Consider the following 19,480-nt stretch of genomic DNA (forward strand, 5'->3'; position numbering starts at 1 on the left):
CCCCTATACTATGTTATTTTTTTTAAATCCAGTTATTTTATATACCAATATAAATAAGAGAGATCAATGAGATCATCCTACTTTTTTCTTCTTTTTCTGTCTTATTTCACTCAGTATAATATCTTTCACTTCCAACCCAATCAGCATATTGCATAATTTCATCATATCTTGCATAGTATTATTAAAATTTTGTTTTCACTTAGGCACCATAATTTATAAAGTATCTATTGATAATAGAGCTTATGGTATACAATATCCTAACACCAATCTTGCCATCGGTCCATACACCTGAGGTTCCCTCTGTTCCCCAGCGTGCCTTCATAACAGTCACATTTGCAGCCTGTTATTGTAGTTAGGTATCTAATATTGTATTTTAGTACCCCTTGCTTATGGTAGTCATGTCTTTGTAATTTACTCAAATATATATATGTCCAAGGCCCTTGACTATTGCCCCTATTACTGCACCTTTCTTCATTTCTTTTTTCCTTTGGCATTTTGTTTGTTTTTGATCCTTATCCAGCTGGGCTCAAGGCTTGCTCCTTGCAATACACTAAGTGATAACTCTTGGCATGCTCAGGGGACCATGTGAGGTGCCAAGGATTAATCCAGCAAGCATCTTACCTGTGTACTAATCTCTGGCCCCATCTTCCTTGGCATTTTAATTTCTATGATCTAGTGCAGGGGTCCTCAAACTTTTTAAACAGGTTGCCACTTCACTGTCCTTCAGACTGTTGGAGGGCCAGATTATAGTAAAAACAAAAATTATGAACAAATTTCTATGCACACTGCATATATCTTATTTAGAAATGAAGAAACAAAATGGGAATAAATACAATATGTGGCCCGCGGGCCGTAGTTTGAAGACCCCTGATCTAGTGCCAAGGATTTGCCTATCTTTTATTCCTTTTATTTATATGTACTGATAAGTGAGACCACTGATATTTGTTCTTCTGAATTTATTTCATCTAAGTTTCAGCAAATTACATATTTTTATCTTTTTATGGCTGCATAGTATTCCATTGTGTACGTATTCCACACCTTCATTATGCATTTTTGTGCTGATTTTATCTTCTAGTTGTTGTACTAAGCATGATATAGTCTAGTTAATTAATCATAATAATTATTGGTTAATAAATCAATCAATTAATTACATTAATATTAAACTAATATTAAAATATTTGCTTCTATAGTTCTAAATAAAAAGAATATATAAAAATAAAGCTATAAAACAATTTTATAAATGAAGGGATGATATCAGAATGAAGTATTGCACATTAATAGTCTATTAAACCCTAGGTGAAAATTTAAAAAGATAATTTTATCTTGACCCTTGTTGACATTTAGGTGAATTTAGGAAATGAGAATGTGTTTTAGCAGAAAGCACTTAGTTATGTTAGTAACTAGATTATTTTAGGAAACTTTTACAGTTTTTCTACTTTTTTTGCATTTTACTGTCATAATGAGTGGTTTCTTCTTACTCCTCTATTCTTATCTCTGCTACAAATATTGACAATATGGATGAATATTATGCAAGAAACTGAGAAGGATATGTCTTAAAATGAGAAGTTGTGTGTGCACCATGAGGACTGGATCAGCTCTACCTCAACCCTGACACACCATGTAACCACACTTCTTCAAACTCAGGGACTTTCCTCCCTTCCTCTTGATCTGTTGCATCTCACCAATCAGGGCTTGGCACATTCTTAAATATATCTGTCTTTCTACCCAGGTGTATGCTCCAGGGAGGCTGGATCTACCCCTCCCAACCCTACAACTCTGTGTACTCACTTCTGCACCAGGGAGACTCTCCAATCTCCCTCCTACATAGCTGCCTGGCCAGGAATCGGTTCATCCTCCAATCTATCTTCCAAACCCAATACCATCTGTATGCTGGCGCATCTGTGCAAAAGCATTATAATATGTATCTCTTACATTAAGTACAATTAGAAGGTGTCATTCCTATTTTTCAGACAGTATACATCCTGAAATCTCAGTTAACCCAACAGAGTAGCTAGTAGTTGTTTTTCTGAGCACACATAGCACTGTATGGTAAGGAAAATCTGAAATATTATTAGTAGCTATCTGGAATAAAGAACTCTAGTTTTTTCAGTAACTGTGGATCTAAATCTCCATCATTAATTCAGAACTTGAGGAAGAATAGATAAACAAGAAACTCAGCAGCAGTCATAGATAGGGACAGAAAGATAGGCAAATCTGCAAGCCTATTAGAACTTGAGTCTAGTTGATAAGAACCTGAAATCAACACTTAGTGCACTAGCAATAGAAATTAAACAATCAATAGACAAAAAAATCCAACCAATTAAAAGAAAATTTTTTTCAGAGAATAAGAAAATCCATACAAATGAAATTAAAGAAGCTAATGAACACATCAGCAATCCATGATAGCAGAATTCTACAGGGGAAGAACTTGATAGAGAAAAATTAGGACAAAATACAAGTCAGCATTGACAAGGAAGTTGAAAAAGAAAAGAGAGACAAATGGTTAGAAGAAAAATATAAGGTACTTAATGAACAAAGATTGAAAGATAATTTTCCTATAACTGTAAGTAATACCAGAATTAAGGAAAAGAGAACTGGAAAGATCAAATGGTAGAAGAGATGATAGCTAAGAACTTCCCCATTCTCATGAGGGAGGGAGGCAACTGTGCAGAGTCAAGAGACCAACAGGGTATCAAACAAAACATTCAAACAAAATAATAACAAGACATATAGCAATTAAAATGGCAAAAAACGAAGAGAACTTTTACTTAAAGCAGTAAAAGAGAACTACCTTAAATATAAGAAAAATAAATAAGAATCACAAAAGATCTTTCATATGAAATGGTACAGGTGAAAAAGAAAGTGGACTGACATATTCAAATTAATAAATGAAAGAAACTTTCAGCCTAGCATTTTCTATTCTATTCTACATATTCTATTCTACAAAGCTAGGGATAAAAACATTCTCAGACAAAAAAGAGTTGGCAACATTAGTAATAACCAAACTGGCCCTGAATAACGTAATGAAAGGTCACTTATATAAGCCAAATAGCCAATTTTAGAAACAACAACTTTACATAGTAAAATAGCAATAGGGTTCTTTATATTAATAATATTCCTGAATGTTAATGGACTAAACTCTTCCATCAAAAGGCATAGAGTAGTAGGATGGATCTGAAAACAAAATCATCCTTTTTGCTCTTAAAGGAAACCCATCTAAACCCATCTATCCTGTGGGATAGACACAGGCCCAGAGGAAAAGAATGGAAAACAAAAAGTATACAAGCCATTGGAATGAAAAAAAGAATCTGGTCAACCATACTTATATCAGACCAAATTGCATTCAATCTGAAGAAAGTAATTAGAAATAGGGATGGACACTACTTATTAGTCAAAAAAAAATAATAGAATAGACCAAGAAATACTAACTAATCAACATATGCACACCAAATTGTTGGGTCAGTAAAGTTTATAAATCATTTGCTCACAAACCTGGAGAAACACATGGATGGAAATAGAATACTTGTAGGATACTTTACCGTCCTCCATTACCCCAAATAAGGATCTCAATGAATAGACACTAATGGGTTTATATAGGCTCATTCATCCTACACTGCCAAATGCACATTTAATTGTGCACATAATATTCTTGAGTAGAGATCAAATTTCTTTGTTTTTTTGGCCACACCCAGTGACGCTCAGAGGTTACTCCTGGCTATGCGCTCAAAAATCGCTCCAGGGGTCCAGAGCGGTGGCACAGAGTATAAGGCGTTTGCCTTGCACGCTAGCCTAGGACCTCAGTTCAATCCCCCAGCATCCCATATGCCCCCCCAAGCCAGGAGCATTTGGGGATATGAGGGGATTGAACCAGGGTCTGTCCTAGGCTAGTGTGCAAAGCAGACAGATGCCTTATGGCTTGCGCCACTGCTCCAGCCCTAGATCACATTTTTGGACATAAGTCTAACTTATGTAAATTTACAAACTTATAAATCACACCAAACATTCTGTCAGACCACATTGCCATACAGACAGAAATTAACCATAAAATTATGAGATGGAGAAACTCTTAACACTTGAAGACTCAACAACATGCTACTAAGTAACAGTTAAATCAAAGAGAAAGTCAAAGAAAGAATGAAAATACTCCTTGAGACTAATAATAATGAAGAAACAAGTTATCAAAATTTAATAGTCATTTTAAAAGCAGTACATAAGTGGAAGCTCATAGCAATATAGGCCTACATAAGAAAAGAAGAAAAATAGAAAATCAGCAACTTAAATGCACATATTAAATATCTAGGGAACCAATAGCAAAAGTCTAGTAGAAGAAATAATAAAAACCAGAGCAGAATCAAAGATACAGAAACAAAGAAAATAATACAAAGAATCAATGAAATAAGAATCTGGTTGTTTGAAAGAATAAACAAAATAGACAGTAAAAAAAAAATAGACAGTAGAGTAGACAAATCTTTGGCTGAACTCACAGAAACTGGGAGGCATCTCATTACCTAACTTGAAGCTGGGCTACAAAGCCATGGTAACCAATACTGCACAAGTACTGGAATAAAGACTGACTCTGACCAGTGAGTCAGAATAAAATAGCCATGGTTAAAACTACATATGGTCAGCTAATTTTTGGCAAACTAGAGAGAGTATGAAATGGAGTCCTAAATGGAATAAAGACAGCCTCTTCAAATACTGTTGGGAGATTAAATAACTGCCTGTAAAAAAGTAAAATTGGACCTATACTTCACACCTTACAAAAAAGTCAACTTAAAATGGATCAAAAACCTTGAGATAAGACCTAAATCTATAAAGTACATTGAGGAAAATATAGGTAGTATACTCCAACACCTAAAACTCAAAGAAGTCTTCAATTATCCAATGGCATAGAAACAAAACTAAATAAATGGGACAACATCAAACAAGTTTCTGTACAGCAAAAGAAACATGGGCTGAAACCAAAAGACAGCTATGTGGGAGAAAATATTTGCACTCAACACATAAAGAGTTAATAGGATATATAAAACATCAATAAAGATCAACAAAAATAATCTGAAACCCCATCAAAAATGGGAAGAGGAAATGAACAGACACACTGCTCTGAGGAAGACTAAAGGATGACCAATGGGCACATGGAAAAGTGCTTATCACTTATTACTTGGAAAACCCAAGTCAAGATAAACATTGAGCTATATCATCTTATACCAGGGGTCTCAAACTCAATTTACCTGAGAGCCGCAGGAGGCAAAGTCAGGGTGAGGCAGGGCCACATAAGGGATTTCACAAAAAAAAAAAAAAAAAAAAAAGTCCTCAAACGTTATTATTAACAGTTTTAATTATTTCTTCTTAACATGAATAGAACATTGAGTGAAGATCATGAACAGTTCTTCTGAACATGGCATCTTTTGCCTATTCCTTGCTGCCAGAGACTTGACAGTGCTTCTTCTCACAAATCTTAACCACATTTGGCTTTAGAGAGGAAGCAGTTGAGACCCTCAGTATGGCTTGAAGATGATCATCATTAAGACTAGACCTGTACTTTGACTTATTGAAGTTCAATGTGGAGAATAACTTTTCACACAAATATGTGCTCCCAAAAAGGCACATGGTGCGCTTGAACATTAGGGAAAGCTCAGGGAAGCTGGGGGGCAATTCTCTCAAAAATTGCCCATGCATGTCTGCTTTTCCACTAATCTCCCTAAACTTGGCTTTGAGATCAGAGTTGCATTGCAGGTCAATGAGCTGTATTTGAAGCACAGGAGGGGCATCTTGCACATCAAAGGAAAAGGGGTCCACAAAAATTTGTAAAGTGGCTCTGTGCTTTTTGAAGTCTGCAAATCTGTGATCAAATTCCTTCTCTAGCTTAAAAATAGCATCAACATATTTCTCACCTCTGAATGGTATGCCTGCATCCACAAGTTCCTTGCATGCTGGGAAATGGCAATGGTTTGTCTGAGAGAGCTGGGATTTCCATCACACAAGTTTTGTGGAGAATGCTCTCACGTTGCCATAGGCTGCCCCGGGCCTTGTAACATCTTGTTTAGTACATTCAGCTTATGTGTGATGTCAACAAGAAAAGCTAAGTCCATGAGCCATTTGTGATCACTCAACTCAGAAACAGCATTCCGATCCTTCTCCATGAAGGCTTTCACTTCTTCTCTCAACTCAAAAAATCTTTTCAGGACATTTCCCCTGCTGAGCCAATGTACCTCGATGAAATAGAGCACATCTCCATATCCTGACTCCATTTCCTCTAAAAAAGCATGGAACCTCCTGTGCTTTAAGCCCCTGGCTCTGATTTGGTTGATGCATTTCATAACAGCAGACATCACATTGTCACACAGCAGCATTTATTGCAAAGGACCTGCTGATGGATGATGCAGTGAAGAGCAATGGCCTTCTGTACACCCTCCTCTTTAAGTTTTTTTTGAACAAGTGCCACCAGTCCATTTTTCCTCCCTGTCATCGATGGCACTCCATCAATTATTATTTCAACAAACCTCTCCCATGGCAAACCTGCATTCTCAATGGCATCACACAGATGCCGAAATAGCTCATTAGCGGTGGTCTAGCCATGCATTGGAATTATTGTGAGCAGCTCCTCTGTCAATTCAAAATTGCAATCAACACCACGGACATAAATTGTGAGCTGCGCAGTATCTGTTATATCTGTGCCCTCATCAAGAGCAACTGAGTATGCATCAAAACATTTGGCTTTCTCACACAGTTGATGATAAATGTCACTTGACATGTCAGAAATGCGCTTTGCCACAGTGTTGGCGGAAAGGCTGATTTTGCTAAACTGACTTCTTTTCCGGACAGATAATATTTGCAGCCTGTAATATGCATTTTTTTTTTAACAAACTCTCCTTCTGTGAATGATTTCCCTGCCTTAGCAATCATGTCACTAACCATGTAACTAGCTTAGACTGACGCAACATTCTCTTTGGTTGCTTTCTTGAAGAAATCTTGTTGCCTCATTAGACTGACAACCCGCTTGGCTCTCTCATTTTCTTGATATTTTTGCACATTCCTCAGCATGTTTAGTTGAATAATGGTGTTTCAAGTTGTATTCCTTGTGCACTGCAACTTTCTCTGAGCAAATAAGACATGCGGGGATGCCCCTGTGCTCAACAAAGAAATACTGCGTCTCCCACTTTTTCTGAAATTGTCTGTACTCGTCATCAATCTTTCTCTTCACTGCAGGCTTTGATGAAGTCATGATGAAGGTATGACAAAATCTAATTCTGTAATAAACTTCTCTCCCTTCTCTCCTTTAGGCCTCCGATAATGCAAGGGACAGTGGGCAGGAGCAGCAGAAATGACATCTGCGCTAGGCGCAAAGTATTCGTGATTATTCGTTTACCGAATATTCGCAATAAAAAAATTGCATTAGTAAGAAAAAAATCGCAAAAAATCGCATTAAATATTTGCATACACCGAACGGAACTGCTCAGGGCATGCGAATGTTTAATGCGATTTTTTCTTACTAATGCGATTTTTATTGCTATTATTCGGTAAGTGAATACTGCGATATTTGAAGGCCGGCCACGGGCCACAAAATGTTGTATGGAGGGCCACAAACTGCCCACGGGCCGCGAGTTTGAGACCCCTGTCTTACACCATGACAATGGCACATAACCAAACCACTGCAAACAATCTATGTTGGGCCAGGATGGAGTGAAAAAGATACTCCTGTCCTCTGCTGATGAGAATGTTGTCTGTTTCAACCCTAATGGAAAACAGTATGGAAGTTCTCAGTAAACTCAGAATTGAGCTGCCATATCATTCAGCAATCGTACTTTTGAGTATTTGTCTCCTGGAAAGAAAAATATTCATTTGAAAGGATGTATACACACCACTCTTCATTGCAGCACCAGTACTATATCTTAAGATTATGAATCAACCTAGATATTTAACAATAGACAAGTGTATCATGAAGATGTGGTTATATATACAGAATGGAATAACACAGAGCTGTAAAGAGCAATGATGTCATGCCCTTTACTGCAACATGGATGGAATTGGAAACTATTATGGTAAACAAAGTAAGTCAGAGAAGAAGGATAAACACAGGATGATAATCATAGTTGGTATTAGAATAACTGGACGAAGGAATATAATATAATATAATGGTTTAAAAGGTAAGGAGGTACCTAGACCATCTTTGATCCCAAAGTTTAGGGAGAAGAAAGAAAGTAAAAAAGTGGAGAGGAGTGGGAGAGAGACAGATGAGATGTAACAGGGGTTAAGGATCAAGAGGACATAGGCACATTCATGGTGTTAAGGAATAAAAGAGCTAATATCCAAATCACAGAGTAAAGAACAATAATATCATGAAACTCAAACTTTTAACAATAAAATTTAAAAAGTGCCTATCAAGATGACAGACTGGGGTGGAGGAGTATGGGAGGAAATTAGGAACATTGGTAGCGAGAAATTGAAACTGGTGGATTGGTGCCAAAACCATTTTATGTCTTGAATCTATGAGGGACTTTGTAAATCACAGTGCTTAAATAAAAAATTTTAATAATATGAAACATCAAATTTTTAAAATTACTTTCCGTTATGCAGTACATATGTTCTGTTTGGTCCTTGGAACACAATAGGAAGTTACTTGTCACTTAACACAGAATAAATAATTAGTGGTCAAATTATAATCTATTTTTTCAGTTTAGCAAATTACTAGTTTTAGACAGATTAAACCTAATCTTTTTCTTTCGCTAAGCCATTTTTATTTAAGTACTGGGATTTTCAGTATTATTACTCATATTTTTCATGGATATATTATCAAGTGTCTTACCTACCACCAGAAAGCCTGCTTCACTCCGATGAGACACATCCCGCCTATCCATCCTAATATGGACTCAAGTTTCTAAATGAGATCTTTATTTCTGATCAATTTGACTATTTCTTGTTCCCTTACTATGTTTCTTTTTTATTTCACTCTAGGATGAGAAAGAAAAACCCTGCAGCTCAATAGTGATATATAAGATGCAGTTTTCAGGAATTGAACATTGTCTATTTTTTTTACTTTATTTCCACTTAAGACATAATATATCTTATAAAATCTTTTTTGTTTTTGTTTTTCTTTATTTGCTCAATTCTCCTATATTTTAAAACCAGACATCATTCTTTCACCTTTACTCATAAACTTCCTCCCAGTTTCATTACTGATTAGCTCTCCAAATATGTATAAATTAATAAATATTCTCATTCTCTTCTAGGAGTAATAAGAAGCTCTTTGAACTTTTTACTATTCATCTGATGCTTCAAGAACTACAAAGGACCACACATCCAGAGCATGCCTTTCTCTGTATTAACTTAAATTCAACTCTATTCAATTTGGGCTTAACAAAATGTAATTCTCTAGCCTCTAATGCATGCCATTAGGCCGGCTGCTTATTATTATCATTATGTTGTTGTTGTATGTCATATTTATAAGATTGTAAATCACCAAATTAACTAAAATATATGCCAAGTAAAGTTATCAGTAGCATTATTTATCATGAAAAATAGAATTTTTAATTTTTAAATTGAAATCTATAGAAACTAGGGTATTTTTTGAACGTTTCAATTTAACAAATTAATAATAACAAATGTACAGAATGGAATGTACAGGGTTAATGTTGCTGGGGTTAGTATTTGTAAAAGTTTTAGGAAAATTCTTTAAATTATGTGATCATTTGGAATAAAATTGGTATTTATGTGGGATCAGGGTTAGATCATGTCATTATTCTTTTTTTATTTAATAATATAATTTTTATTTTGATCATAGTGGCTTACATATTGTTGACAATAATATTTTAGGTACATGTTAACTAAATAGCAGAGGGATTCCCATCACCGAATTGTTCTCCCTACACCTCTGTTTCCATCCTACCTCCCATATCTTCCTCCCTCACCTCCAGGGCTGCAAGAACACGTGGTCTCCTCTGTGCCTAACTTGCTACTTAGTGGTCTTACAACTGTTTGGTCTTGGTAGCTCCCTTATTTCCTCCTGTAACTGGGAGGCGGGACTAGATAGATCAAGTTGCATGGTTTTGTTTGAAGAAGAGAAAAGTAATAAACTGGGGTCAAAATCAAATACGCCGAAAATGGGTGGAGTCCTTCTAGAGGCTCTCATCTTCGGTTTGAGAGATGAAGGGGAAAAAAGGTGAATCACCCCAGCAGTACAAAAAGAGATGTCAAATAAAATATCCAGTGAGCACTTCAACAATAAAGGTAAGTACCATATAAAAGCCATGATCTTGAGATAAGAACATGGCAGAGCACATAAAGAAAGAAAAGAAAGGAAGAAAATAAATATATAAATATAAATGGAGACAACAACTTCAATAACCACACTAAAACAAAGAAATCGACAAAAACTAGATAGATAAATTAAAAAAAAAGAAAAATTGTTTGTGCTTTTTTTTTTCCCTCCTGCACAGGCACAGTAAATATTGGGGTCATTCGAAAAGGAAGTTCCTTGGCCTAAGAGATACAGGGTTTCTCCACTCTTGGAGTATATTGTCATGGGATTAACTATAGACTCCGTACAGGTTCATTTACTTTCCCCTTTGTGCTTTCGTGCTGTTTGGAAGACTTCTGCTCCATCCTGGGTGATAAGATCAGGCCTCTGTATCTAAAGATCTCGGTATCTCCACAAGTCAAGGGGTGGAACTTATGAGGAAGTCTTTCTTTGTGGTTCTAAAAGTTCTGCTCCCTCAGTGTAATTTTAATCCATCTTCTGTGGTTGATGGTGTTGGTCTTTGCGTTGATCCTAGGATGTTTCCAGAAGACCCATTCTGTTGCAATTGTCTCAGACAGACCTTTGGAACTGGAGATTATGGTTGTTGTGCAGGCCCTAGCTGAAACTCTAGACTAAGGCTTTTTTATTGGTCCCAGGATACATACAGTCCGGTCATGGTTCTATCAACCAGTCATCTGTAGATCACAATCTTGGCTTTTGGACAGACCAAAGGGTGACAAGTCTTCTGATTTTGTCTTATTGTTAGCTGGTGGGGTAGGATAACCTGCTCTTAGGTCAAGTTGTTTCCATTTTCCTCGTTGTCAGGATATCATATTAGAGCTGGCACTTGATGGTGTCCCAGCAGTATTAAGGATGTCCCAGACGGGATTTGTTTCCTGTAGCTGTTGTGAAGAACTGTGTCATTTCTATGTCTGTGATCCAGGGTTCAAGGCTGGATGGATGATGTCTAATTACCTGGGGTCTAAATTAGGTCCACGTGACATATTTTCAGGGTGGGAGATGTCCCTGTATTGTAAACAAGTATGAGTTCTTATCTCTAGTAGATAAGAGCTCGTTTTTATACGTAATATTTCCCCCTTTTTTAGTGTGTCTTTGCAGGGGGAAATGGTGCTACATTATATTGCTGGTGGATTTGGGGGTGGAAAGAGAAGAAAACAGAACAGGTCACACTCCCAAAAAATATAAAAAAATAGAAATAAAACTATATGTGCTCACATAAATATATAAAAAATGAAATAACAAGGTAATTAAGGGAACAAAATGATGCAATAGACTATCTTACATTTGGGGGAAAAGCAGGTAAAGAGGTACTGTGTACAGGTCTTATACTTATGATGGAAGTATAGGTTTCCCCATTGTCTTTTGGGATTTTCTTGTAGTGTGTGGGTTCCTGAGCGCCTTTTCATCATGCATCCTGAACTTCTTCAGATTGGTAAGAGAATCATGGCAGGAAGGTCTTGGGAAGAGTTCTTGCTTTGGGGGTACTTTTAGAGCTAAGTCCATTTTCAAGTAACAGTCTATATTAGGAAGAGTTGGTAAGGAGGGACATGCAGCATGAGTCAGCAGGGGAGTTGGTTTGCTCTTCTTGCTGGGGATGAGGTGTGGGTTTGACTGGGTGTCCCTTCACTTGGGTGCTGGGTACTGGTTCATTGGGGTAGAAGGTCAGTCTTGATGCCTAATGGATTAAGAACTGAAGGTGAAGAGTTTTAATAAGGTGGAAAATCTGGATGGGGTTGAGAGGTGCAGGGATAGTTGGATATCCAAAGAGGGGGAAGGTGAAAGTATATAGAAGGAGCAGGAAAGAAGAAAAGAGAAAATACATTAAAAAGAAAAAGAGAATGGATAGGAGCGGAGCTTTGCTCCACCCCATCCATCCCCCAAGGCCCAGGTTACCAAATCAGGCCAGATGACCCTCTGGCATGGGGGAATCTGGGCCCCCGGACTGACTGGCAGTACGGGAGTTCTTTGGCTAGCTGTCCAGCCCAGTGCCCACCACATACCAGTGCAAGGGACCAACTCCTGGCGTGTGGCTTCTCCAGGCCCAGCTCTCGCCTCTGTAGCTTCCGAATGAATGGATAGGGGCGGAGTTTTGCTCCACCCCATCCCATCCCCCAAGGCCCAGGTTACCAGATCAGGCCATGAAGATCCTCTGGCGTGGGGGAATCTGGGCCACCGAACTGACTGGCATTCCGGGGGTTCTTTGGCTAGCTGTCCAGCCCAGTGCTCTATAGGCAGGAATGAGACCTCAGAGTAAAAGTTCAACCTCCATTGATGAAAGGCTCCATAGAGGGAAGGTGAAGGTGCTGAGAAATATTTCAACATGTTGCAAGCACCAACTTATAACCACTGAATGAGTTCACTGAATATTTTAATGGACTTGGGAGAATAAACCAGTGTGAGATGAACACAAAGGAAGAGGTCCACTAAGGAAAAGCTGAAGTGCTCCCGCATTGTGTAGGCTGAGCCACTGGAGATAGTGAAGAGGCAGTTTTTTCACAAACAAAATGGTACTGGAGGTGAATCTTGGTCAAAATCTAGACTGCACTGAGAGAAGAGTTTGAGAGATGCTGGAAAGCAGGAGGGAGCAGTGTCAACAATCACTTTAGAATTTGGAATTTAGAAGATTCCAAAGAAGAGAACAAGTGTGGAAACTGCAAACTAGAAAAAGGAGTTGGCCCTTCTTCAGGGATCATTAGGCTGGAAGTAACAGGGAAGGGAATAAGAACAGATTAGAGGCACATTCAGAGCTGGCTTGCCTAAACCTCCAGGTTTCTTCAGATAGTCACCACCACCTTTTGCCAACTAAGATTTCCTAGGAAAGGGTGAGTATGGAATATTGGACTCTGTTGGCGATTGCTGAGACATCATTTAGGGTTAGGCCTTCTGTGGGCACTGGAGGTAGGGTTTGCACTTGAATCACCCTGGAGTTAATCTTCTTACAGATTAAGTCTTGTTAGGAGGACATGATTATGGGAAAAATGGAAACCTGGAACTGTACAACAAGGTGGAATGTACTATATTTGAAGGACAACATCGAAACATTGTGGTTTCTTGTGCCCTCAGGGAAAACTTTTTTTTTTTTTTTTGCCACACCCGGCTCAGGTGTTACTCCTGACTGTCTGCTCAGAAATAGCTCCCAGCAGGCACAGGGGACCATATGGGACACCGGGATTTGAGTCAACCACCTTTGGTCCTGGATCGGTTGCTTGCAAAGCAAACGCCGCTGTGCTATCCCTCCGGGCCCAGGGAGAAAACTTATATGTCTTGGGTAAACAAAGTCTGAGCAAACTCAAACATGACATTCTCTGTCCATTTCCTGTTAATAAAGATGGCTTCTACCAGCCAGCACACTAGTCTTCAGAGCCAATTATAGTAGCTTATGGGCTATTGTGAGTAATGGGCACAAAGAGGCCTGGCAGAACCTACATCATTCAAAGCAAATCAAGAGAGTTATGATGACTGGAGACGACAACAGGGCTGGGAGAGGTAAGTTTTGAGCTCCTCATATGTTCACTCAGATTCCATACAAGTAATGGAGCAGCATCAGGTGAAAGATATTCTTGTTCTTAATGTTGTATCCTCACACAGCACATACTGGTATAGCAAATACAACCAGAAAGAGGATCTAGCCATTGAAAAGGGCCATTTTGTGAGTACATGGTATTAGGGCTGCAGAACCACAGGGTGGGCAGCAGGAAGAGCAGCAGCAATGATATCCATGCCCCTGCCCACACCTCCATTCTGGTCATTTAGATCAGCTTCTTGGGCCACAGTAAAGCAGCCTGACTATATCAAAAGAATTTAATTCTATGAACTGTATATCAGATGAAGGGGCAACAAGATTTATAAAGCAATGAATAACAGACCTGAGAAGATCTTATACTAGTGAGAATGGCAAAGTATCAAAAAGTCTTGAAATAATCAGTGTTAGTATAGATATAGTGAGTGAGAAAGAACCCTTCATTCATTGTTGGTGGGAATGTTGTCTGGTTCAACCTCTCTTGAAAGCAATATGGAGATTTCTCCAAAAAGTAAGGTTACAACTACATATGACCCAGCAACACCGCTTCTTGATATCTACCCTCCAAACACAAAAATTTGAAAAGGTATAATTCCAGCTATGATCATTGTATATGAACATTACATTTACAAAAGTTAATTCAGATTAAATTAAAGACTTCAAAATTAGATACAACATCCATGATATGAAAGCAACCCAATTGCCCTATGGTTGATTGATCAAGAAGTTGTGATTGAGGGGCCAAAGAGATAGCACAGCGGTGTTTGCCTTGCAAGCAGCTGATGCGGAACCTAAGGTGGTTGGTTCGAATCGTGGCGGCGTCCCATATGGTCCCCTGTGCTTGCCAGGAGCTATTTCTGAGCAGATAGCCAGGAGTAACCCCTGAGCACAGCTGGGTGTGGCCCAATAAAACAAAAAAAAAAGTTGTGATTGAGATTATATAATATATTGATTGAGATATATATATTCATTGAAATATATATTGATACTGTATTTGCTGGCATATAAGACGACTGGGCTATAAGACGACCCCTTAATTTTGCAGTTAAAACATAGGTTTAGGCCTATATTTGCTGTATCAGACAGAACGTTCCTGTGCTGCATGTGTTCTTGTGCTCATGTACCACAGTGAGCCAATCACAACAAGCAAAGGTTCAAAGGTTATACTGGAATAGACTTCCTCTCTGACTCTGGTCAATCTGAGCAGGCTTTTTACAGTGTAGATTTGGGTCCAGAACATTGTCTAATGTCTAATTTGCATGCATAAAAAGTCTGCTTGGATTGGCTGAGTTAGAGAGGCGGTTCAAGCAGCCTTGCAGTGACTGGTGCAGGATCGAGTTGAAAAATTTGTTTTGTGGCAATATTCAGACAATTTTCGTTTAGTGGCATATTGAAACATTTTTTGGGATATACTTGGCGTATAAGACGACCACCGATTTTTGGTTGACTTTTTTTGTTTCAAAAGTCGTCTTATATGCCGGAAAATATGGTAGATATTATATTGATATATATTAATATAGATAGATATTGATAGATATATAGATATATATTGATTGAGATATATAATATATATTATATATAAGATACCTCACAATGAAGTACTGACCTTTGAATGGGGTCAACTCCAAAAAGAGACACATTCTCATTGAAGCACAAAAACAAGAATTATAGATACCTAACATCACCTGGAGAGGTCCTAATAGGAAAACAAGCAGAACTTACGTTAAAAATCAGGAAGTACCTCCAGCAATTAGGAAGCAAAGGCCTCTCGGGGAGTCAGAAGCTTCAGCAGGCAACAAGGGGAGGACATGGCTCTTTGCTTGTCCAAATCACAGACCAAAGTGGTGTCTCGGAAACACCCCCCTCCCTCTTGACTATTTCTAAAACATAAAAGGGTCACGTGTATCTCCTTTGTATATCTCAGATGTATTCCCTTAACATCTATAACTCTTTTCAAATATCCTCATATAGTGACAATTTTGCCTACTGGATTTGTTATTTGATTGTTTGATTTTCCCCCTTTGAGATCTGGTAGAAGAGTTTCTCTGTATAAATTTCATGTATGTATCAAGTTACGGGGAATGTTGGACTTTATTCGTCGGCCCCCAGATGTACCAACAATATCTTGTGGCATTTCTTCTCTTTTGCATAGGCACATTAAAATGGGAAAATAATACATATGCAAACAAGTTCTTATCTAATAGAAATGGGAACACAAATTTGGTAATGTAATTAGACCTTTTACCCTGAACATTGGCATAATGATTTGGCTCAGGCCTCAGAAGAATGGGCATCGCCCACACACACCTAAACAATGGATACCATCTATGGAAACAACCACAAATGTCTATAACATTACCAAAATCCAAGCCTCTACCAGAGAAGACCTACCACAGCTTTGGCATTGACTTGCTCCAAAGAGTGCTCCCAACACCCAGACGACTCAGCAACAGTCTGCATGAAGGGCAGATCACTCCGCATTGAATGGTATTCTGAAACTAGAGAATGCTCCACACCAGCCTGACATCGATGAAAGAAATGCACAGAACCCAGAGTCTTTAAATATAAGAATCTGATACCAACAATAGATAAAGTGTGAAAAAGTTTCACTGGGACCTTGAGAATGACTGGAGTTGGATGGACTGATATGCCTGGAACCCAGAGTCAGTCTTTTTTTTGTTTTTTGTTTTTTTTTTTTGGGCCACACCCAGCGGTGCTCAGGGGTTACTCCTGGCTGTCTGCTCAGAAATAGCTCCTGGCAGGCACGGGGGACCATATGGGACACCAGGATTCGAACCAACCACCTTTGGTCCTGGATCGGCTGCTTGCAAGGCAAATACCGCTGTGCTATCTCTCCGGGCCCCAAAGTCAGTCTTATGCCAATAAACTTCTGTGGTGAGGCCTTTTAGTAATCAGGTCAAGGATTTTTTTCCATTTTCCCCATTTTTCTGGACCTATGCAAACAATGACGATTGCCACTATCACACCTTTATTATATTTTTTACTCTTATTCTTTAAGAAAAAAAATACAACTTACTGAACTTAAAAACAAATAACTGTAGTAGAATACAGGCAGGGGATGGGAAGGGGGGAGGGGGTAATGTTACACTGGTGAAGAGGGGGTGTTCTAGTTATGACTATAACCCAACTATGATCATGCTACTTAAATAAAAAATATATTTAAAAAAATCAGGAAGTACTTAACATTCCAGAACATCTATTTTCATCCATACTATTATACTTACTAGTTTCTACACTGAATTCTATGATGTATGTTTATACCTACTAGTTTATATGCTTCTATGATATGTATGTTATTTATTTACTTATTTATTTTGGTTTTTGGGCCACATCCGGCAATGCTCAGGGGTTACTCCTGGCTCTGCGCTCAGAAATTGCTCCTGGAAGGCTCAGGGGACCGTATGGGATACTAGGAATTGAACCCAGGTTTGTCCTGGGTCAGCCATGTGCAAGGCAAACACCTTACCACTGTGCTATCTCTCCGGCCTCTATGATATGCATTTTAAATGTTAGTCTAATTATAACAAGAGGTCATCATTTTAATTGTTTTTTTTGTGATAGTGATAAAATCTGAAGTTCCACAAAATTGTAAGTAAAAATTTTCATCTCAAAAATTAGTTTTTAGCGGTATATAAATGTAAAGAAATTATGGGTTGCAATTGAAAAGCTGACCCAGGTGGAATGGGTCAGAATGCTTAAAGTAGAAAGCTGGCAAGTCAGATGGAAGGGTTTTCATTTTCTTGGCAAATCATCATTGTGAGGGTAAACTTTACTGAATAAAGACTTACTGGGTTAGATTGTGTATAGAACATTCTTAAGATAATCATAATTTTAAAATCTAGATTACAAAACTATATGACAATGAGCACTGTAAGAGAAGTCTACACCATGAAGCATTGTCTAGCTAGTCAAATTGAATTCCTTTCTCACCACATCCTCTCCAACAGAGGTTGTTCCCAGTATTTTTTATATGTGCCATCCTCATTGGTGTAAATGACATCACATTGTTGTCTTGATTTGGATTTCCCTAATGATAAGTAATGATGAGCATTTTTTTCATGAGTCTGTTAGCCATCTGTTGGTCTTCCTTAGAGAAGTGTCTGTTCATTTACTCTCCCCAATCTTGAATGGGCTTTATAGCTTTGGTGGAGGTAGCCTTTGTGAGTACTTTATATATTCTAGATATCAACCCTTTATCTCATGTGTTAAGTACAAAAAATTTCTCCCATTCAATTAGGTGCCTTCTAATTTTAGCCTGTGTTTCTTTTGCCAAACAGAAATTTTTTATTTTTGATGTAGTCCCATTTATTTAGGTTTGATGCTATAACCCTTGCCATTGCATCCTAGTATCAAAGACTTCTTTGAGGTCTAATCTTAGAGTGTTCTGCCTATGTATTACTCAATGAACTTTATGGATTCATAAAGTCTAATATCAAGATTTTTAATATCAAGATCTTTAATCCACTTTGAATTTACTTGTGTAAGGTATGAGATATGGATAAATCATTTTTTTAACTTTTGTTAATATCTTTATTTAAGCACCATGGTTATAAACATGTTTGTAGTTGGGTTTTCATAAAAAGAACACTATCCTTCACCAGTTCAACATTCCCACAAACAATGCCCCCTATCTCTGTCCTCCACTATACCCTGCCTGTATTTGAGACAGGCATTCTACTTTTCTCACTCACCATTGTCATGATAGTTGTTAGTGTAGTTAATTCTCTAACTGAATTGACCACTCTTTGTGGTGATCTTTATATGGTGAGGTGGTCCTTCCAGTCCTCATCTCTATTATCTTTGGGCATTATTACAATAATGTCTTTTATTTTTTTATAAAATCCATAAATGAGTGAGACTACTGTCTATCTCACTTCCTCTGACTTATTTTACTCAGCATAATAGTTTTCATGTCCGTCCTCGTACAGGAAAATTTCATGACATCATTTCTCCTGATGCCTGCATAATATACTATTGTGTATATCTACCACAGTTTCTTTAGCTATTAATCTGCTGAGGGGCAATCTTCTGGCTATTGTAAAGAAATAGTTCTGCAATGAATATAAGCATGCAGAAGGCATTTTTGTGCTGTGTTATGTGTTAGTGTTAATAGGGTATATCACTAGGAGTGGTATAGGTGGATCATATGGATCATATGGGAGCTCAATTTCCAGTTTTTTGAGGAATCTCCATATTGTTTACCATAAAGGCTGACTAGACAGCATTCTCACCAGCAGTGAATGAGAGTTCCTTTCTCTCTACATCCCCACCAGAACTAAATGTTCTTATTCTTTGTGATGTGTTTGTTTCTGTGGTGTGAGATAGTACCTCATTGTTGTTCTGATTTGCATCTCCCTGATGAGTAATGATGTGTACCTTTTTTTCTTTTCTTTTCTTTTCTTTTTCAGTATCTTGGAGCATTTTTTCATGTGCCTTTTGGCCATTTGAGAAAGTATCTGTTCATTTCTTCTCCCAATTTTTTGATGGGGTTAGATTTTTTTTCTTTTTAAGTTCTCTTAGTAACTTATATCTTAGATATTAGCCCCTTATCTAATGGGTATTGGGTGAATAGTTTTCACATTCTATGAGTGGCTTTTGCATCCTAGTCACTATTTCCTTTGAGGTGGAGAAGCTTCTCAGCTTAATATAATCTCATCTGTTTATCTCTGCTTCTACTTGTT

At 37.9% G+C, this 19,480-nt stretch overlaps 1 protein-coding gene and 1 pseudogene across 2 annotated transcripts in view; one reads left to right on the top strand and one right to left on the bottom strand.

The window, feature by feature from the left end:
• The window catches only part of CCDC138 (coiled-coil domain containing 138), a 113,902-nt gene extending 104,185 nt beyond the window's left edge, over positions 1-9,717 (top strand). For both annotated transcript variants that reach the window (XM_049781368.1, XM_049781367.1), the window contains one exon: positions 9,231-9,717. In XM_049781368.1, coding sequence (XP_049637325.1) covers positions 9,231-9,396 — 166 coding nt within the window. In that variant the 3' untranslated portion in view covers positions 9,397-9,717. The remainder of the gene's footprint in view (positions 1-9,230) is intronic.
• Positions 9,718-12,940: 3,223 nt separating this feature from the next.
• Positions 12,941-13,998, bottom strand: LOC126018407 (1-acyl-sn-glycerol-3-phosphate acyltransferase alpha-like; annotated as a pseudogene).
• Positions 13,999-19,480: the final 5,482 nt, after the last annotated feature.

This window comes from Suncus etruscus, chromosome 9 (assembly GCF_024139225.1).
Source record: "Suncus etruscus isolate mSunEtr1 chromosome 9, mSunEtr1.pri.cur, whole genome shotgun sequence".
Classification (NCBI taxonomy): domain Eukaryota; kingdom Metazoa; phylum Chordata; class Mammalia; order Eulipotyphla; family Soricidae; genus Suncus; species Suncus etruscus.